The sequence below is a fragment of the Botryllus schlosseri genome, chromosome 15, assembly GCF_051294905.1.
Source record: "Botryllus schlosseri isolate E-star chromosome 15, Bs_hap1, whole genome shotgun sequence".
Lineage (NCBI taxonomy): Eukaryota > Metazoa > Chordata > Ascidiacea > Stolidobranchia > Styelidae > Botryllus > Botryllus schlosseri.
Genome location: NC_137250.1, coordinates 17,663,686 through 17,686,933, shown reverse-complemented (window position 1 = coordinate 17,686,933; position 23,248 = coordinate 17,663,686). Strand labels below are relative to the sequence as shown.

General features: G+C 39.9%; 1 protein-coding gene across 1 annotated transcript; it reads right to left on the bottom strand.

Annotated features, from left to right (window-relative positions):
- Nucleotides 1-3,413: 3,413 nt before the first annotated feature.
- Nucleotides 3,414-13,850, bottom strand: LOC145457472 (uncharacterized). The gene is made up of 3 exons (XM_080335689.1): nt 13,473-13,850; nt 10,321-10,485; nt 3,414-6,216 (listed from the first exon to the last, which is right to left on the bottom strand). The coding sequence occupies exons 1-3, from the start codon at nt 13,837-13,839 to the stop codon at nt 5,666-5,668; spliced, it is 1,083 nt and encodes a 360-aa protein (XP_080191815.1). The 5' UTR covers nt 13,840-13,850; the 3' UTR covers nt 3,414-5,665.
- Nucleotides 13,851-23,248: the final 9,398 nt, after the last annotated feature.

The window sequence follows — 23,248 nt, the reverse complement described above, 5'->3', positions numbered from 1 at the left end:
AATCTTTCCTCATATGCAAAAAAATCGACCTGCGGGAGTGATGGGGTCTGTGACGAATGATTTACGTTTTACGGGGTGTAAAGTAAATTTGGATCGACATTTGCATTTTCCTATATCACCTTTATAATATTAATATATTAATTTATAGACTAACAAATCTGTCATAATTTTGGATGTGAAGTATATAGGGCTTGTATCAGGGTATATAATGGCACATACTTTTTGAATCAATACCATCCTCGAGTGGACTATTTTCAAGTCAATTACAATATTTATGGCGTGGGTGACCTATGGTACCATAGCCAAAACAAGCAAAATAGATGGACCAACTAATCACTTAACAACAGAAACACGCCAACATATATAGAGGCTGTATATTACAGTTACCTGTGGTGCTTTATCGCTAATACGAGGTATTTGAAAGTCAAAATGTTGATTTGCGGGTAATACGTATGTTGCATTAATTTTGTTAGTTTGGGCGTAAATTAAAACATGATTTTATGCTAACATTTGAGTTGATATAATCTATTTTATTCTTGAAGGTCGCGACGAAACATTCTTCATTGGCTTGCTGTAGCTTAGCTTATAGTACACAACAAAACAAGTTAACAAATCTGAGTTTTTGAGCGTATGTCTCATAGGTGGTCCCATGGTCGTGTGCCTTTGGACCCACCGGGAGGCGACTGATCGAGCAACAAATTTTAAACGTTAATAAATATTTTTTGAAAAGGCGGATATTCATGTATATGTCCGCGATAGGTAGAGCTTGTAACGAAGTGTTGAGACAGCAAAAGATCTGCTATTCTCGGCTGAAGATTTGAGGGCCAGAGATCATTTTGCAATTTTTGATCCATCGGTACCACATCTCCCCACAAATCAGGAATTTTACACGATTCTCTGAATGGGTGCTTTTAGTGCGATTGAAATTTTAAATACTGCACGTCGTATCAGGTAATCTTTGAACATCTTTTCATCGCCGTAAAGCTCTGCGTCTCATCGGAATATTACAACTCCGGGTAGACAGTGATCGAATTGTTCAATACGCGTTCATACAAAAGAAATTGCATTGCAACGTAATATCGTTTCACGATATAGCAAATACTTACAACCATCGTTCTAATTATGAACAAATTTTGATGAATGGTACTGCGGCGGTGCATACCGTTTCAGCTTACAAACATGCTATTATATCCACGAATTCTACTAGTGACGGAATTTGTTCTCCTCACCAACAGAGATTTATCATCACAACGGAATACAGACTCTTTAGACCTGACGTGAAAGGCCGCAGTGGCCGATTACCGTGTTAAAATACTAATATCAACAATGTACAGCCAACATTACCTTTCTAAAACAATGTCGACGTTGTTACATTGACGTGACTGTAAGCTTCTGTTGTTGCGACTTCACGTTGGAGTCAATGGAGGGAGTAGGATAGTACGAAGCTATGTTTCAATATACAAGTCTGAGCAGTTGAGATCATCCGTGAAAGTGTACTTAACTAGTTTTACGTGATTTGCACTTTGCATATATGCATTACTGATTGTACTATAATAATTTGACATCCGCAGACGGCTGAACAAGTTTGACTGGAAAGGTTCACGATGGTAAAATGCAGAGGTCCCGAGCTTGCGAGTCGCGATCATCGACTTCTTGTAGGTGATACAATTCTGCTATTCATGGGGATTTCTTTCAAATTTTAATTGAAATGAGATAGATATGTCGATTTATATAACTGCGTCACACCATTACAATCAAAACGTAATAGTAGCCTACGCAGCATCAGATATTCAAAGACATAATATGGCCGTGACACTGCCACCGCTATCCTTTCCTGAAACATCACATTGAGACGCAGCTCTAAAAGAACCGAAACTCTCGTGCCATATTAAATCATATAACTGGGTGTGGAGAAACTCATGGTTTGAAACATACCACATCAGTAACAAGGACAGCTGGACATAACTTTTGATATGTGGTGAATCATATATCTTTGGGTGATGTTAATCTACCCGTGGGCTACCTTGTGACCGGCTAGCTAAATTACAGTCATTTAGATTTCCATGTTAACTTTGCAACATCTCATTCTTGCTTTGAAATTAGTGAGATGCTAAATAAAAACCGAAATATTGTGAAAAATGCCTGACGACCAGTGGTGGCTTTTGGGGTGGGCGAGGTGGGCGGTCGCCCAGGGCCCCCCTGTTTGAGGAGGGCCCCCCTCCTCGGTTTACGCGCTTTTTTCCAACTATTTCTCCGGTTTACGCGCTTTTTACCAACTATTTCTCCGGTTTATGCGCTTTTTTCCAACTATTACCATTTTCTAAATAACCGTGGAAATCCTTGTATCCGTGAAGAATACGGTACAGTACCATAAAAAGGCGTGAATCATAATTCTCATTTTTTAAGTTATCATTTTTCGAATAACCATGAAAATCCATGCACCCATGTAGAATATGGTCTCGTAAACAGTTGTCGATCATCAAATTTCTGCGCGCATTAAAAGAGCTTACTTTGATTTTATGAGGGAAGGCCCTCCTACATTTATGCGATTTTTGGTTATCATTTTGCGAATAACCGTGAAAATACATGCAGGCCTACCCATGTAGAATATGGTAGGTCAGCCGTAAACAGTGGTCGATCATTAAATTTCTGCACCGGTTAAAAGAGCTTACTTTTATTTTATGGGAGACCCCTCATTTACTCAATTTATAGTTATCATTTTACGAATAACCGTGGCAACACATGTAGGCCTACCCATGTAGTACCGTGAACAGTTTTCGATCATCAAATTTCTGTGCGCGATAAAAGAGCTTACTTTGATTTTATAAGGGGGGGGCTTCTACATTTACGCGATTTCTGGTTATCATTTTGAAAATAACTGAAAATACGCGCAGGCCAACTCATGTGGAATACGGTACTGTAAACAGTTGTCGATCATTAAAATTCGGCACGCGTTCAGCGTGCGAGCTCACTTCGATTTATGAGGGGCCCCTGCTACATTTACGCAATTTTTGGTTGTCATTTTGCGAATGACCGTGAAATATATGTACACATGTAGAATATGGTACCGTAAACAGTTGTTGATCATTAAATCCTGCACGCGTTGTACGAGATTACTTCGATTTATGAGAGGGGCCCCTACATTTACGCAATTTTTGGTTATCATTTTGCGAATAACTGAAAATACATGCAGGCCTACCCATGTAGAATATGGTACTGTAAACAGTTGTCGATCATTAAATTTCTGCACGCGTTATAAGAGCTTACATATATTTAATGAGGGTCCCCCCTGCTACATTTATGAAATTTATAGTTATCGTTTTGCGAATAACCGTGAAAATATATGTACCCATGTAAAAATTGGTACCGTAAACGGTTGTCGATCATCAAATTGGTGATTTGTGTGAGAGACGCGATCGCATCCGCTAACATAAAATTTTGTCGTGAATGATTATCACTTCCAGTATATTTTTGAATAACATTCAACACCTTTTTCTCGGTGCTATAAAATTACAATAACATTCACAAGAAACTACTACAGAGCATACAGGAAATGTACATTTTCAGTGACTGGTGCATCTCGTTCATTTTCAGTAATAGGCTAAATCCATGTCAGTAGCCCTAAAACAATTAAATGGTTTATTTCAATTTTTAGATTTGACAGAAATTTGGATTAAGTGATTTTGAAATATATCCGAGTAGCCTACATCACAATTTCAAGTTTTTAAATTCAATATCCAGCTTTTCAAGCCAGCGCATGATAAAAAACAAGCTTTTCCGGCTCATTCAATCGTAAAATTGATAGAACTTTGGTAGGTCTGTACATGAGCTATCTTGTATATAAGTTGATCTAATATATCATTCAGGTTACAATTTAGCTTTTTTGTGTACTGCACTCAAGTTTAAAGTCATTTCTAATGAAAATCATTGCAGTATCCCTCTCATTTCTGTCAACTTGAAAATTTTCATGACTAGTCATCATATGGAAGCTATTATAAGAATGCTGAAAAATGAGTTTTTATTGACTATATAATTTTTAAGTTGTGACAGCAATGTATGTTGTAGGCAGAAGTAGGCGATTTGGATAATGTTTAGTTCCTCTTAAAACTAGCCTTCGAAATTTTCGTGTGGACAGTGTTGCGCCAACAATATTTGAATTTGACGCTGTGTATGACTTGATTTTGAAAATTATTATGAGCCTAGTTTTGACCCCTTACCTCATTTTATTGTCAGGTTCAAGAGCTTCTTCTAGTCTATCTTTAGGCGTTTAGACGAGGTTGTCTGGTTAAGCTGTTTTATAACCGGCACCATTGCAAGGATTCATTGTAAAATTTACCATAAACATGCAGCTGTCTTGGTTGGGTAACTTCTGGTACAAGTGTTGATTTGTAATATACCGGTATTTGTTCTTTTCTTCAGGTACTTTTGCTGTGTTAGCTGTTAGGAATAAATCATTTTTCTTTCACTGTACAAATATAGTCCTTCTTGAATGATCCAGTAATAATTCTTGATGACCATAAACTCCTCTTGGTTGAGTCATCTTGTCAAAGAAGGGAAGTCATTGTTGTTTGTTGTTGTTTTGAGTAATCATGAATCATGATGTCTCGACTGCTTCGGTAAGTTTACACCAAGCCAATATCATTTTGTACCCGTATGATAGTTTCCATTTAGTTGTTCTTTTTACTTTTGGTGTCATATTTGCTATCATCATTTTGATTTCTACTTTTTTGAAGAACTAAATGCATCAATTCAATTGTCCGGTCATAGTAGTTCATTCTTTGGAAGTTTCAATTCTATGGATGTGTTCTATAAACTTCATTGTTTGGTCACCTTCGTAATCGATTAGCTCTTGGTCCTCATTCTGCTTATATATTTTGATCTGAGCCAAGTCAAGTCACCAAAATATCTCGATTCGAGTCATTGGAATCCTGCCATCGTTTCCTTGAAAAAGTATGAACTTTTTCTTTTTTAGTTTCCATTGCCACTATATTTGTGATTACTTTCACGCATGAAAATCTCATCTTGAACTTGAATGACACAGTTGCCTTTAATAGTAAATAGTTACACACAGCATCGACATTCCGTATAGTATCACAGAAACTGCAGACATGCAATATATAATAGTTGTATGGAGAGGCGAGGGGGTCTGGGGGGCGGAGCCCCCCAGAAGCTGCGTTTATGGATATATGGGGGCCCCCCTGGAAGTTTCGCCCATGGCCCCCCCAATCCTAGGGCCACCACTGCTGACGACCATATACAATGTGGGGGGAAGCGAGTGGCACAGTGTGCTAAGCGAAACCGTCACGACACCAATGGTTGTTGGTTAGAGTCTCGGCTCTACCATGCTTCTATTTGTCGGAGGTTTATCTGGGCTCCTCACCGCCGACCTCACTGCGATTGCGGTGACTCTAAAATCCCAGAAAGTACAGTGAGCCGAGCAGCAGTCAGCAGCAAAGATCCGCTGAATGATTGCATATTGAAGAAAGAGTTGATTCATGGAAGAGGAAGAGAGCAAGAAAAGTCACCGAGAAAAATGCATTGAACTGTTGAAATTACCATAGTGCGATTGTCGTGAAGCACAAAGCCTCATAAGGCTATAAGCACCACTGTCATATGTTATCAATACAATACAATAGAATGCACAATGTCAGAAATCAGTGCACCGTCAGTTTTCCGTTTCCCCATCAGTGTATCTAACGATCCAATGATCGTGCGCTTCCGACGGCTGTTTCTTCCGACTGCAGCCGCAATTTCGAAATGGAATCAACATGTCTCTCCACTCCACAAAACTCATAATGATAGCAACGGTGTTCGTCAGAACGTTAACGTTGTAGATGAGATGGCGCGCCTTGGACGCTGTAACCATGTATATTGACGCTAGAAGAGCGACTGTGTCAGTAGCTACACACAGAAAGGACAGCATCATACATTTGAACACCATGCGCAGTAGGCCTTTCTTATCTCTAACGGTTTTGTTTTGCAACGAGCCGTCGGAATTGAGCGAACATGACTTTCGCAAAGGTTCGCGTGGACCTTGTCGCATCCTCGCCGCGTGTCTCAGAAGCGGATAGATAAACAGGAGTAACAGCGCGATGTGGAGTGTTTGACTCCCGGCCAGAAAAAGGTATTTGTTGATGGTAGCTGCCTTCTTGCCTACTAGTATACATTTAGCTCCTCCTGCGTCGTACTCGTAGGTTCTCCATCCAATTAAGGCGGCTGTGAAATGGAATAACTTTTTCAAACAGTGGTATCAAATAACGCATCGAAATTTTGAGAGTTTGTACTTGGGCTGGTGAGAACCTCTGAAAGGTCTAGGTTCGTGAGAACGCGAACCTTTTTCAAAGGTTCTGTGTGAACGCAAACGTGAACCTCATGGCGTCACGTGACGTCAAATCGCTAATTCCAACCCTACATTTCAGTGAAGTGATAGTCTATATTATTGTACACGATACCTGGCGACGACTCGGGCCACATAATGCCACAATGGTGAAGTAGACCTACATATTGATGTTTTAAACGCCGTGAAATGTATCAACTGGGGCAATCAAATGATATAATAATCCCATTCAATCAATATCTTCGGTCACCTTGCCAACAATTTGGATGAGGACTTCCTTTTTCATCTCGTGCCCCCTTGGCTGAAATTTGAGCCAAAATTCCCCCTCTTAGGATAAATCTGCCCAATGAATAAAAAAGGTCATTTTTACCGCGCAAGCACCTGGTGACTGAAGAATAAGACGGTGTTTGTTTCGAGCAGGGCTATAACAACATTTTTTGAACCTCCAAAAACAATGGTATTGGTCCCAAACAAACAAATTCTGGAAGGCTTGACTCAACAGACCCCACCACTTCCACTTGTGTTTTCGGCTTACCGTGCACCAATCGCTTATATACAGGGTTGCCATACCGTCCTTATTTCTAAGATTTGTCCTTATTTTGAAGGGTCACGTCTTAGAAAACTCACCTGTCCATATTTCTAAGAAACGTCCTTATTTTCGACTTGCGTCCTTATTTTGTCTTATTTTTAGCCGCTACAGAACTTCGATCGTTTTCCTCTGGTATATATGTGTTGCATAATATTCTAAAATTATGCTTTTTCGTCGAGATTTTATGTCATCATAAATGAAACGAACTCTCGTGACGTACACACCCCACCACCACATATAATAATTGTATGAGCTATATTCTGGATCAAATCATGGTTGTTATAATACCCATCGGGTATAAGGCCTACGGGCTAACACTATTTGGTTCGAGCTCGATGTACACATCCCGAATTCACCTCTGCGATTGGAAATACGGTGAAGTTAGCTGTATTGGGATTTGTTTAATTGCTTTGTGTGACTACTAAATCAACTTAGAATGTGGTAGAAATCTTTTCCCACACTAAAATTTGGTACTGAACCAAGGTCTTAACTTGAACATGAATGTTGGTCAGAACACTAAGCATTATCATCATTTATGATATGATGAAGAAATATTCTAACGATTAAATTTGTAGCTCTCAAATATTGTAGCTCTCAAGTATATTTAGTTAAAGATTTTGGCCAAAAAGCTTCAAAGCATCTTTGATGTAAATTTTTTTAGGATTCCAGGGATTCACTGATTAAATTGTTAGGTTGCCTAAAACACGCTGTACAACAAATTTGGCTCAATTTCAACAAGTAGAAGCGCCCGCAGAGCTTATTTAAATTTTTCAATAAATTATAAAAAAATAAATTTCAAATTTTATTGTCAACCCCATGAAATTATTTAGCTACCTAAAAGAACGACGCATAACCATTCCTGCATTTCTGCTAGCGCCTAAACAGTAGAAGCGAAGTTATTGCAGATGAAACATGTGTATATGCAAAAATAGCCTGGACGGGGAGTAATCCCAGAATTATTGATGAAAAACTCAAATAACTTCGCTTGTACCGGTTGGAATATATGGAGCTATTGTTCTACTGTATAATCGTATTTCCTTACTTCACCATCTACTGCGAGGCCATTTTTCTTCAGCGTCCCCATACCGCCCCCATGAGCCCAGCGCCCCCCATATCGCCCTTGGGCATTTCCGCCCCCGTCAAAATCCAAATCGCCCCCCGGGGGCGCTGGGGATAAGGTTAAGAACCACTGGTTTAAATGAACAGGCGTAAAAACGTTTATCGTGACGATTATGAGAGAGAATTCAAAGGTATCTAATGAAGCTTGAAGGGCGAGTGTTTCGCACATAGCAATATCTGCAATTGTGACATTAACCTGAAGGCCATAGGAAAGACCGCTATTTCATCTCACATTGATGCCTCAAAACACAAAAAGTGTGCCATGATGATTAATTTGAGCCAGTCGATCAATAATAATTTCTCCACAAGTCGATCAGCACCAACGACCACAGACTACAAGGCAGCTGCTGCAGAGGGTACCTAGGCATTCCATACTGTCAAACACCAGCAATCATTCCCACCGACGATTGCACATCGCAATTGTCCAAAGCAATATTCCCCGATTCCAACATTGCAAGTAAGTTTTATTCGGCCAGGACCAAGACCAGAAGCATTGTTACTGGAGTTTTTGATCCATACGCTCAAAAATGAGTTGGTCTAAGCTTGGTGTACGGCCTTTTCCGCCTTGGTTTACGCCTCTAACGAGGTGAAGAAGCTTGGTTTATCACGCTAAGGGTGGGGGGGGGGCTGATGAAGTGCTGTATCGGCCCTGAGTAAACCTAGACCTAAGCTGTCGTGAGATCCATGAAGCAATTTTAATAACAAGGTGTTGCTGGAGCAGATTGTTTCTGGTGAAAAGTATGGAATGTGATATGCCACGGCTCGTATAAATACAAAGTATGTACATGTACAAAAACGCCTTTTCATGCTAATCTAATTTTTCGCCTGTCCTTATTTTTGGATCCATGTCGATGGCAACCCTGCTTATATAACTACTGTGAAAAATCAGTATGCATATATTTCCTGGTCAATATTTTCTCAAGTTTGCGTATGCATTTGGCCAATAATATTGGTACTTTCATATATAGCAGGGTTGGCCAGACTCGAGTCACTTTCTCAAAATACTGAAACGACTCGACTCGAGACAATCTATGTATTGACTCGACTTGGGCTCGAGTCATTGTGCATTACTCAAACCAAGCCATATGACTCGAAACTATACGACGGCCAAGATCGACATTTCATTGTAATTTCGGAGAGCAGTAAAGTGACCAACCTATTGGAATTTCGTATATTGGTCCTGGTACTTGAAAATGCGACAAGAAAATGCTCAAAGTGAGGAAAATTAGCATATTATAAATCCAAATCTTTCAATATCACCAAACAGAGTTATAAAAAGTGGGTTTAACAAGAGTCCAACTGGAAACTGAGCAGTCAACACAATGACTTGGACTCGGACTCGAGTCATAATATCGTGACTCGAACTCGACCCTCTGCTCGGTGACTTGTACTCGGACTTGACTAAGTGGTGAATCGAAAATGACTCGACTTGACTCAAGTCAAAACTATGAAAGTGAGATTGACTTGTGACTCTGAGCCTCGTGACTTGGTTACAGCCCTGATCTATAACATGTGATCAGATTTGCTGCTGGAGCTCATTGAAATTTAGGACAACCCTTCCGTTTCGGCAACATTGCACCAAGTTTAATTTGTCTTTTTTCGATCGGGTAGCTGTTCAATAAAAATTTAGCATGGCTAGCGATCTCTTGGACCTGGATCGATGACGTTGGAATATTTTGTCACTGTCGGAAATGTTGACTTGAAAATATAGGGCAAAAACCTTCACTAGAGATCTTTTTGTGATAGTGGCACGACATTTGCTCGTTTAGGATATATTAGATTGAGAGGCCGTAGCTGGCCTACAAAATTCTCTAGCGAACTGCAGCACATCTGAACTAGTTTTAAAAAAAGGGGGAATTTGTACGTGAAAAAGAGATTTCAAATAGCATTTGAACATACTTCCAGCGATAAACAGCCGTAAGGAGCATACGTTCAGATATAACTGATTGACTACATGACAGTTCGGACATGAACAATTTTGGAACTCCGTTACAATTCTGAGGTGGAATTCCTCCCTAAAAATTGCAAAATTCCCCCCAAGGAAGGAATTCCTCCCCGGTTGGGAACCACTGGACTAGAAGGTCCGATGTCACTATCGCGCAGCAGCAGGGTGTTTACGCAGGCTAAGGAGTCAAGCGTTTGATTGAACGGGTGATATTAGATTGAAATGGTGTGACCGCCTGTAAAGCTGTTCAAAATATTTATTTATGATGTTATGCGAGCATTGGATTGAGCCAGGGGCGGAGAAATGTCTATGGAAAGTCCATCAACTTACCGTTTTGAGCTATAACGAGGGCGATGATTAGAATTAGAGTCAGCCAACTTGCGAAGGTAATGAGTATATTCCTTTGCAATTTCAACGCACGGTTCTGATATAGGACCCGGTGTCGAAGCCACAAGAACAAATACACGGTCGCACTAACATCAGACAACCAAGAAGCTGAAAATGAGTGAAAACGTTTCAGGCAAAGATTAATTATTAGCATTGTACAATGTACATGATAACATGCGATTACCATTTAGCGGAATTAGGGTTGCATATAAATAAAAATCCCCTTAGAACATGTCCCTTGTTTAGAACATGTTTTTTATTGTTTTTTGTTGTTGTTTTAGCCATGACGTCACGAATCCCTATTTGTGACGTCACAATGGATTGTCATTGACAATTGAAAATATAGGATAATTGTGGCTCCTCAGACTAAAAAGGCTTCCGTCCACCCTATATGCCGAGTCGACTATACTGGGTACAAATACTTCGTATACGCTCATACTCATAAATGTTGTTTCGAACGCATTTACACAATTATGGCAAAACTATGCAACGTTTACAAAAAATATTTTTAACGGCAATTTTTAAAACACTGTTTAAAACGTGTTTTAAACAAAGTCTTCTAAAATACCATTTGCTTCAAATGCAACACCATGCGGAATGCTATTTGTGATGCAATCGGTATCACGCCTTTTTGTTTCGACCTAACAACACGATAGCACTCTCCAAGGCTAAGCCTCGCGTTTCTGAACTGGTATCTGAAAGGGATCAGCAGTCATACCAATCTGCAGTAAACATTAATTATAATGTTTTCGCTTTGTGTGAAAATTATATTGTAATGGTTTTGCTATTTTAAGACTCTGTTGATGCACAGTTCCTTGTGTGCACCAGTAATCTATAGTACATGTATTAGATGTGTAATATGGTGGTTTATGACTTGGCATAAATTATGGGTTCCGCGAAGCCTTGAAGATGAGAGTGTGTTCCGCGGGTTAGTAAAGGTTAAGAACCACTGCTCTATAGCTAGTATATATATCACTGGTTCTACCACTGCGACAGCGATGGGCATTGGGCGTGGGTTAGTGTCCGAGCCAGATCGACTCCCATGTTTCATCGACTGCCAACAGCATTATAGGCGGTGTCTTACGGCATAGATAGGCAATAGATAGGCTATAGATAAGCAATAAAAGATAAAGCTATATATAATCTGACGTGATATGATGCGCAATGGCCATAGACGTTGAAACGCCAATGTCATCTCCATACCACCAAAAATAACACGTAAAAATGCGTAAACACAAATCCATCTAGCTGGTTCCGGCTCTCGGCCATTCACACATTCCATGTGTTTCATTTTCGTGTATATTCGTTTCATTGCTGAATAGCAGACACCGAGTAACTTTAGAAATTCCGAATCCACGAAACGAGCATCAAGGTTTCGAAAGTAACTGTTCAGTTCTGTACAGTAGCTGTCATCAACTTCGGATTTCGTCACAAGATTTGAGACGTGGGATTGATCAGTGTCTTGATGAAGTAATTTAAAATTTATTTTGCTGTTCATCTCAAATAAAGTACGCTATCATCATCTCATGCATATTTAAAAATTTTCACTGAAGAGACATAGATAAATCGGCAATTGTATTATGCGTTGTAGGCTACCTCTGTACGACTTCATAGCTGAACGTTGACATCGTCATGCTGAAGGCTATCAATATGTATCAGTGTATAGGTTCCGATTTAGTTATGTTGTTGAATGAATCAGAAAGTGATTGTATAAAAACCATGCATCGTCACACAACCGTTATTCCCTAAAAACATGATATACGAATTACAATAAGATGGATACGTTACTGTTATTCCGATGTCCGGAAAGATGTCTAGATATGTCTGATGACTACGCAAGATTTTTAAATTCTGTACCATAAATTAGCTATTCAACAACTTTGGAAAATAGACGGTAACAGCATTTCGTAAGAAATTATCGACTGATAATTTGGACCATGACAGGAAAACGCGTTCGGGCCACTTCTACAATTTCAAAACATACTTGCTGAAAATAGAATCTACAATATACACGGCTGCAGGTGTGACGCATTGGTTATTTTATGAATTCCAAGCAACTGATGTATACATCCTTTGCCTTATACAGCATTAGTGGATTTAAACTGCAATGATTATACTGTGAAAGTGCTTTCACACACATCGGAATAGAATAATAAGATGGAAGACAGAAAATATTGTTAGAAGTGTCGTATAATGCTGTCAATGTTAGTCTGATAAGAAATAGCATAATGGCGTCACATCAAACTTGTTCGACTAGAATTGCATTAGTTCATGCATATTTAAAGATAATTCCGCTTGAAAAGGCATCTATCACAGTAAGATGGTCACGAACCTTTACGTGACATATTCGCCTCCCCATAATGGAAGTCTACAAAAGAGCCTTGGTTTATCGCACAATCGGGTCAGTATGTTATATCATAACTATCTATAGAACAGAAGCACTTTTCTTACGATAAAACAACACTGCCCGAAGTCGGAAACCAGTGCGTTGTTTGGAAAGTAGGCCCTACTCAGCCATAGGCCCAGCTGTCCAAGGTAAGATAGGAAGACTTTAGACAGGCTTCGTCAGTGAATAGCCTTGCACAATAGTCAACTTCGCAATATGCATACTTGATATAAACGCAGAATCGCTGGCGGTGCTATGCCATCACGTAACTGCCTCATATACTCATATCGTGCCATATTAAATATTGCTCTGCGAGTATAATGATTTCGCTTAACAATAAGATACAGATCTACCCCAAACCAACTCACCCGAATAAAGTAAGCGTGAAAAATTATCAGGAACTGGAGAAGCCACAGACCCACTGAATTAAAAGTGCGAGATGCAGAATATTACATATTCTACTCAGATCCAAACTTGTAAATGCACTATTGCACATACAATCCGGGAGAAACGGCGAATAAGAGCAAGCGTGCTCTGATTGATCACTTACTCCGGCAGTTTCACACGGCGTCAGGCCTGCATGTAGCCTACAGCGAACCTTGGCTATAAGTTCGTAAAATGTATTAGACGCACTTGACCGTAAGATTAGCAATGTAGCAAGATCAGAGAGCTCCCAACACAAATCTGTTTCCAAACCAACTCAGCTCACCTCCGATATTTTTCAGGATAACACAGGGAATGTGACTGGAGGCTTGGCCTTTGTAATACACAATATCATTGATGCATCTCAGTAAACAGAAGACAGCGCTGAGAATGCAAAGGACGCGTAATCCCTTTCCGATGCGGGATTTCGGACGTTTTCGCACTTGTTTGTCGCCGCCGGTGTCACGACCTAGGGTACACTCATAGTGCGATAAACTTATAAGCAGATACAGAGACAACAGCGCTGCTAGCACATGCAAAGCGTCCAACGCTATGTCGTCAGGAGTTGCAGGGTTGAAGAAATCTCGACGGATCGACGCCGATGTGCTATTCAATGTATCAGTCGTGGCTATAATAGTCCAAGCGTTAGACATCTTAAACTGAAATAGAATTGAACCTTGAAATTGCAATCTGCAATTAATGAATCACAAATTCAGCGCGAAAAACAAACTGTCTACTCCGTATTTCTGTGGGACAAATACGTACTTTCTGGGTCGTTCCAATTCCCTATCGCAACGCTATGGTGTGCAGAATAAATAGAAATCCCAACAAACTGGATCCTCATGTGACCTTATTTTACATATTCAATATTCATCTGTCTACCCGCTATATGTTATAGACACAATCTCTGCAGGCGGTCCCCATTCAGTGTATACTGTTCAAGTGTTTATGCATACTGAATCTCAGGAGGGTTAAATTCGATGGAGCACAAAACGCGAAGTCGGCGAATAGACAATGCGACCATTACGAACGGTGGTTTTATGGCTGTTGGATTGTACACCAGATGGTGCCAATAAGTAACCTAACATTGCCAACAATCACTCAGATTTCTTTTACATTCTCTCCTTATAATTGACATATGAGCTGTCTTCAGGAATATATTTTGCAACAATATCCTGCGATACTCGAGCATATGGTTTTGTAAAACGAAAATGCAATACCAGTTGGAACAGCGGACTCGCCTCCAACGAACAATGCATGCCGTTGACTTTATTGTCTACACAGCAACTGAACAAGGGGGACATACGTTATCTTTACAGAAGAACGGAAACCTCCAACATTAGACTAAGGCTGGGCGGGCATATATACAGTAAACATTTCTGCGTGATGGAGAATCCTCGTCTAGCGTGCACGGATTTCCTTTAAAGTGACTGCATTCTTAGAAAATTTTGGGCACATAAGTATAGAAGATTCTGGAAATATTTGTAAGGCAGGGGAATATACAATTACAACTGTCGGTGACTGCAGTAGGCTTATCATCAGCCACTTCGACGTCTTAGTGGAGATATACTTGCCTATTTCAAAGTTGCAGCATAGTTTTACTGACCAAGTTAAATAAGGATTGCATACAGAGGTGGTCAGTAACGAAGTATTTCAACTTTTTCGAAGTACTCAAGTATTTTTCCTCTACTTCTGGTACCTACTTAAGTAGATCTGATTTTCGCTACTTCTACTTCTACGTCGTAATGTTTTGTGATCTACTTACTTACTTTTCGCTATTTTCAGTTTGTCAAGTAGAAGTAGTTCAATCTTCCAATCAGGACGATAGCCTGAGAAATTTCGGGGCTGTTTTCACGGAGTATCAACATTTAATTTTCATAAAAGTTGAGTAAAGCCAAGAATTTTCGTCGCACTTCGCGCGCAGTGGATACGGAGTGACAAGTATCATTTCACGAAAGTATCGGTGAATATAATTTAGGTCGCGGGTTGGCGTGGTTCCGTTTACACCACATTGTCGCCCTTTGCCCATATGAAATAATTTATTACAGTATATATGGCTCGTCATAACGTATGAAACTGATGTCTCGCAATCTAGCATTTACTTGTCATATCGTAATCTGGCATGTCCATGGCGTGTCCTAATCTGGAAAAGTGGACTCTGACTTTTTTTTAGTTTTAGAGCTGTTTTAGCATACCACCTTTGAAACTTTCTGGACTAAAGGCATGAAATACAAATTCCACTTTTAGAAGTAGTATTTATATTTGACTTTTAATTCCCAGTATCATATATGTTGAGTTATGATTAATATCAGTTATTTTGTCTGGATAATATACATGTTGCAGTATATAAAAGCAGGTGTAGTAATACCTTTAATTTCCGGAAATAAAGCTACACAATATGGCATTTTTACGGTCCACCATATTTTTTTATTAACGTTTACTAACCGCGCAAAGTGTTTACACCGTATCCTATACAACTTCTCCGTATTGCTCTTCGACTAAACTACGGGCCTTATAATATGGGGGAGTGCGCTATACCATGCTATTTTCTAAAACGTGGTGTTTGAGAAAACAGAGGATTAGTATCGCATTTCCATATCAATACTATCATGATGTAGTGTAGATGAACTCTTATGCTATCGAAAATTGGATACCTGCTGGTATGCATCAATATGAATCAAGCTCGTCACCTTTCGCATAGCTCAATTTGCACCTTTTTACAATCCATGTGAACGAATTAGGACAGTTTTTACAACTACTTACTTGAGTACTTTCAAAGTCATTCAATTCTACTTCTACTCCAAGTAGTTTTATGTTGCTTATGGAAGAAGTACTTCTACTCGAACTCTAGTAGAATTTTTCTTCGCTACTTCTACTTCTACTTGAGTAGCTTTCTTGACTACTTTGACCACCTATGATTGCATACTGTGCTTTGCGAAGTCGCAAAATAATGTCTGAGCTAATCGCGTAGATATTGTACACATATTTCATCTTTGATTTGTAGGCTACTTGAATACGTATAGCGTTCGCTTGACTTATAAACACTGCGCCTAGTCCGGTAACGCCAATAAATTTTGCGAGTCCTTAGTCATCTTAATACGATCATGAACCACGCTCTATCAGCACTCAGCAGTCAACGCTACAAAAGTCATCGCTCTGATGATTTTCGTGCAACGTGCCGTAGTACAGGACCTCTGTCTCGGCTATGAGATTCAACTTGTCAAGAAAGAAGTCCATTTTACAGCGCATGTATACAGTTACACGATTAGACATTTGTACGGTTAATACCTTATAACCCTGTACAACCTGCACCTACCAATTGTACTACAACACCATAATATCCTGCTTCCGTGCCTGGTTCTCGAGTGAAGCAGTTGTCCGCTTGTATTTTGCTGTCTGGCAAGTCACTTCCGAAAGTAATCAGCATTTGGGACTGACAGTGTAAGCTGTAATACCACAGAGCGTAGCTGAAATTTGATATCCTCAACATCAAGGGCGCAAACTCAACCTGAGTCGCGGGCAGGATTCTAAGCTTTTGATCGCTTGCGGGCCGGAACAGACAAATGATACGAAAATGTTACCTCCAAATCCACGCCTTTGTTTTTTGACTGGAATGCTTAATTGTCAAGCTTATACATTATATCTCATGCGTTATATTACGGATCATAGGGGCTCTGTTCTAGCAACACGTTTATTCACACATGCCAATTGAAAGGCGCTCTAACGACGATATAAGTTGTCATATTGCGTTAGCCCGACGTATGCATTGCGAAGAATACAAATGATTTAACTGTAAACCCGGACGTTGAAATTTTATTTATTTGGTATCAGCATTCGGGTTTCTCTGGAGGCCTGCGCCCATTTTATTCAGAAGTAATACAACAGTACGATCGCAGATATTTGAATTATATTCATGTCCTTGTTACTTAAATGCGAAGGTTTCACATTGGCGTTTTCGCCTCTGTGAAAAACTATTTTGGTCGATTTTTCCAGAAAACTATGAACTGAGGGTGCACTTTTCCAGGGGTTTGTTTTTGTTTGTTTTATTGGCACATCATTGGCGCTTATCGCTATTATAGTCATTTGCGCCCAGTACATGAATTTCATTAACGTCAGGTTTCTTTTTTGCTCCTTCATCGTGATCTGTAGCTGCCATCTTTCAAGAGTTCGGCTCTCTCTTCCACTGGGCTTTACAAGGCGCTGTATTTACAGCGGGATCGGCGATGAGGAGCCCAGATAAACCTCCGACACATAGTTTTCCAGGGGTCAATGAGAGTCAAAAGAAGGCTAGCTTGGCGCCACATGCGGATCTAAAGCCGCGACTGGGAATCACTGTTGGATAACATCCATGTTCTACTTTCTCTTGAAATAGTTTTGAACAGGCATACGTGGTGCGAGTACTGTATAAATGTCATCGATTGTGATTGCGTACTACGATACCAATAACAGCGAAATCTCATAGTTGTTGACTACGATTACGATTACACAGAAAGGAATTACATAAAATTTCCTTAGCTTTCCTGAACTTTGCCTTGAGTGCATATTCGAAGACAACGCAAATGCTGCGATGAAACCGCCTCGCGAGTCGCGAGAGAACATGTTGTTGAAACTATAAACGTCATATGCCTGTTGCGTCATAATATATTAATTGCCTAACATTATCACTGAAGACTTTTCACCCCAAACAATTTACATTCTAACCTCAGCCCATACTAACATACGGTATACAAGCTAATATAGATGCCGGCAGATTCGTATTTTGAGTAAGCATTGTGAAATAACGATCGGCGCTGGCTTCAAGTAGGGCCATGTGAGAATAAGAAAAAGTGAAGTTGATATTCTGCCATAATGAATATTGCTTATAGTTTTTAATACACGTTTGGCCTACCTGCAATCTACATAACACAGATATTACGAGCCGCTGTTCCGAGTAACGCCAGGATCTACAGCAGCAACTACTGAGCACCAATGATTTCATATGAAACTTGGTAAATTTTACTAAACAGGTATAGAAGGTATAATCTTTAATCGGTAAAGGTACATTTTCCCGGTATACATGCACTCGCCTAGCTGCAACATTCAAACTGCCTTTACCTACCAAACCTAACCATAATCCAAACATCAATTTCAATAATTAATATTAAAATGTCGATATGCATTGCATAATTTAAAAATGTTTAAATCAAAGCAGAGTGGGGATTTATCAGTGTGAGTTGGTGACCAGACATGCAGCATGGCGGTGGCCTCTGAATCATACCACTACAGTGAATATCTAGCACCTATGGGCGACTATATGTGCACGTTCAATGTGCATAACTGGTCGCAATACGTCGCAATGACTAGTATAGCTTGTGATACAGTAATGTATGTAGTGTCGACTTCGACTACTGCCAATAACTTGATACAGCGCACTATTCCTTGATGTTCAATTTATGTCATAGTCCTTATAAAACTTGAAAGTATGGACTAATCTTGGCTTTACAAAGAAATGATTGGATATGTGACACAATCGATTGCGATTCCTTGAAAATTTAGTAATCGCTGTAATCAATTACGAAGATGAATTATGATCACCCCATGCCAGTTTTGGCATGCTAGTTTCTAGTTATTTGGATGAGCTACAGCCAGGGGTCACCAATCTCTTTGCAACTAAGAGCTACTTCGTGGGTACTGATTGAAGCGACGGGCTACCGTTTACTCCCGTCGTTTACCCGTATCATACTGAATTTCCGCTTTGATATTCATAGCATTGGGCAGGAATCAAATTGCGGTAAGGCTTTTAAGAGAATGTTTTTATTCAACATATCTCATTTCAACTAGCTAGTCACTAAGATGTTTAAGAAATCATGAATTACTTCGCACCATGTTTGTATAATTTGTACAGCAACACTCAACACAAATTTTATCGTAAATCTTGTCATTCTTCAGACGTGACATCATGTTATCTGTTTCAATATCAGTCAGTGGGAAGCCAGGCATTGCATGCTGTCAACTAGTGCGCTGTACGTTGGTATGTAACTGGACACTGCAACTCTGAGTGAATTTTCCAGATGTGGATTAGTGAGACGTGTTCTGTGTCTGTTTTTGATGGAGTTGATGGCCGAAATGGCTGATTCACAACGATAAGTTGAACTAAACACCCTTATAGCCGGCATAGCGCTTGCGCATGCGCAATTGCGCTTACACCTCTATACTTTTCTGTGTCAGTAAGGCACAAAAAGTTTGCTGCAGCCTGGTTGACTTTGAGGTGGAGGTCATTTCATAGTGTTACGATTTCAATCTCCAACTGTTCAGCATCCAGACGTAGTAAGGGCATTTTATGAAATACATCAAAAATCTGTGAACTATATTGTTACCAAACAATTTCTTCACCAATATGTCAGTCAAGGTCTCTTATAACATCTGTTAAAATGTTGAAGTTCAACTGCTGTGGGAAACTCAGAAAAAAAAAGCTGTTACATTTGAAAAATTTCACAAAATAAAATAAAATAAAAAAAATTGAAGAAAAAAAGCTTAATCGCTTATAAGTAACTAAGGATGGGTATAATAATGGATTTTCGTGATTCTCAATTGATTGTTAAAATTTACATTTTGCTACAGACTGTTTTGTGGAAAATATATGTAACAATAATGGCACTGATGGCATAGTTATCCCGTCAGAAGTACACCGTTCAGTAGTTCGATGCCGCACGACTCAACAAATTCTGTATACTGTATTACTGGGTAAAACACACATAGTTTTACATGTTTGTTTTGACTGATATTGATTGAGTCTCGACCACATTGATCATTTTCACTGCGGGCCGTTATTCTTCATAACGATAGCGTAGCGGCGGTATGATGCACAAGAGTCATGATATACAGCACCAGAGTTGGATCAATTGTAATTTGTAAATGGACTGAATGTATTTAATTACATTTTTTCATGTAATTGTAATTGTAATTCTAATTGAAGCATTTCTATTTTGTGTAATTGTAATTGTAATTTGATCAAAATTTTGCTCAATTACAATCTCAATTACTTTCATTTATTCGTCGCACCAGTGAAAATCCGGTACGAACCAGGATGACGACGAGGGGCCTTAAGGCCTTAGTAAACAGTCACCACATGAAATAATTAGCCTATTTACATCGGTGTTCTATGCGTGCTGCGTTATAACTAGATAATTCAATCACGCTAAACTGTTTCCATACTTCAGTAGCAACATAAAACTTTGTGAAGTACAATATAGGCTAAATCAATCGTTCTCAAACTGGGGGCGTGCCCCCTTGGGCGGGGTGAAAGCATCTGAACGGGGCGCGACGCTCCAGCGAACTGAAATCTTTTCCGCGCCTCACCTCCGTTTTATGGTTATTGCTCGGTGTATCGTCTGAATTTCGTATTGGAGAATTCTCTCATCAACAGTCATAACCTTGCATACCATCAAACTATATGTAAGGATTGCTAACTTTATGGTTTCATTGTGTGCTATGACGATAAGGGGGGCGCGAAATATTCACTGTCATAAAGGTTACGTGTCTAAAAAGTTAGAGAACCAGTGGGCTAAACTAAATCTTAATATTTCAAAAATGGACGAACAGCAGATAAACTCTTCTGAAACCTGTGCCGAACCATTTGCCACACCACGGTCAAAGTTTTTTTTAATTTCTGACCATTACCGAGGCTTGTTGCAAAAAAAATTCAAGTTTCCAACCAAGGCTTCATCAAGCTTGATCACGCATTTGTAGAGATGTTATCCCAATCTTACCTCCAATTGACGCTGAATTTCTATCTATTCAGTCTGACGAAACAACTGACATTACGTGTTTGTCACAACTAGTCGTGATTTTTCGGTTCACGAAATTTGGTATGCCAGTCGAACGATTCCACAGCTTTGTGGCTGTTGACGATCGCACTGCTGTCGGAATTTCTTACGTATTAAAAAAAAACATTACAGCCCTATTCAGTTGAGTCGAAACTTATTGCGCAAACCTACGACGGCGCAGCTGTCATGAGCGGGTCGCGACATAGCGTACAAGTTTTAATGAAAGAAGTTTACCCGCATGCGCATTTTTTGCATTGCTACGCGCATCAGCTCAATCTTGTAGTGAAAAAAATGTGCTTAGGAATATCTTCTGTCAAGATATTCTTTGCAAATCTTTCAGGGTTCTCCTCCTTTTTCTCTGTTTCGCCAAAGCGATCTGATCTATTGCGCGACATATGCAAGCACCGGTTACCTAGATGCGTATCAACACGGTGGAACTTCCAATCCAGAGTTGTGCAACGAGTGTCAGATAGTAGGGTGGAGCTTCTGGAATGCTTCTCAGTGATTGAGAGCTCTCCTGTCTGGGATGATACTTCCATACGTGAAGCGGCGCGGGGCTTAAACGACTCCTGGAAGACGAAGAATTTTTGTTCTTTTTGAAGTTTTTTGTGACATCTTCATGCACGTCGATACACTGTACAGCACTTTTCAGTCGCGTATGGCCGATGGTACTACTGCGCAATTGTGTATTGCACATTTTTGTGAGGCAATTTCGCATATCCGGGAGAATGTACACTTCGCTGGTGACACAACGCTTTTACGTCGTGGGATAAGTGTGCAAAACCTGCTTGTTGCGGCTTACGAATGTTGCGATATACTGATGTCCCAAATCCAACATCGTCTGAATAGTGACCAGTTGGTTACTTTCGCCCTGTTAAATCCGAGAAATTTCCCTGCCTACAAAATTCATTTTCCTTCTGGACTACTGCGCAGCGTGCCTCGTTATTACCCGATGATCGACATTGCTCGGTTGGAGAGCGGGTTGACTTGTTTGTATCAGTGTTGGGATCAAGTCACTACCTTCGAGTCACGAGTCATCTCGAGTCATTGCACATTTTGACTCGAGTCAAGTCAAGTCAATCGATTTTTCAAGGTGACTCGAGTCAAGTCAAGTCACTCGTTTTTTGGAGGTGACTCGAGTCAAGTCGAGTCAAGTCAAGTCAAGTCACGAGTCAAGTCACAATTCAAGTCAAATTGAATTTTCGAAGTAGGATTGATGATGCAGAGTCATAACGTTTTGCTAACTGGGTGAAAGACAGATTAATTGGCCATTTGTCTTGAATCAAATAACGAATATGAAGTTAAATATACTTGCATAAAGGCGCTGTATCGGTCACGCACACGTAGAACTGCCAATAAAATACGTGAGTAATTGCATAGCAACATTTTACAGTCTGGTATTATCAGCCTAAATAGAAGATAGAATACAAGCCTCGAAAAGTTGAAACAAATCGATATGGTACAATTCACTACGTCCATCTATAACACATCAGTGTGATTATATACGCATGGAGTATGTTCGTTCGATTTAAACTAATCAAGGGGATTGGTAAAGGTGAGCCCTGCGTAAAGCGCAATCTAAGCACTGAGTCGTCTTTGAAACAAAGATATGTCGCTATTAGATTAATCTACAACGACGACGTAAGCTGTGATCGTCTCGTTTGAGGTCAATTTATTTGTGATGTAACAATGGAGGATCAGTGAAACGTACAGTCAGTGAATGATTGTTTGCTCTCAGAAGTCACGCCGGCGTATCGCGAACAATCCGAACATACTTAACACAGGGTGATTTAATCGAAACCGTTTACTTGATGACTTGAAATTGACTCGTAAATTTTGCTCCGAGTCACGAGTCAATCCACATTTCTGAAGCGCCGAGTCAAGTCAAGTCAAGTCATTTTTGCAAAGTGACTCGAGTCAAGTCAAGTCATACGAAAAAGTGACTCGAGTCTGGCTCGAGTCAAGTCATGACTCGAGTCATCCCAACACTGGTTTGTATTCTAATACATCCTTTTCGGAAGTTAAAACCACTAGTGAACTTTCAAAATTCCTAGTTGAAAATTCGCTTTCGATCAACTTTGCTACAGTAACTAGCTTTCTGAATATCATTTTGACCACCCCGATTTCATCCGCGGAATCCGAGCGCAGTTTCAGCACATTGAAACGTATCAAGACCTTTCTCAGAAACAGGATGGGCCAAGATAGGCTTAATGCGTTGGCTGTTCTCTCGTTCACAACGACGTGGTTCTGGGAATTC

What these genes read in the sequence shown, in the direction of transcription:
- LOC145457472 (XM_080335689.1), bottom strand. Translation starts at nt 13,839, where the DNA reads ATGTCTAACGCTTGGACTATTATAGCCACGACTGATACATTGAATAGC. An exon ending in TATCCTGAAAAATATCGGAG is followed by an intron (nt 10,486 to 13,472) that starts GTGAGCTGAGTT and finishes ACTCATTTTCAG; the next exon opens with CTTCTTGGTTGTCTGATGTT. An exon ending in CCTCGTTATAGCTCAAAACG is followed by an intron (nt 6,217 to 10,320) that starts GTAAGTTGATGG and finishes TCCATTTCACAG; the next exon opens with CCGCCTTAATTGGATGGAGA.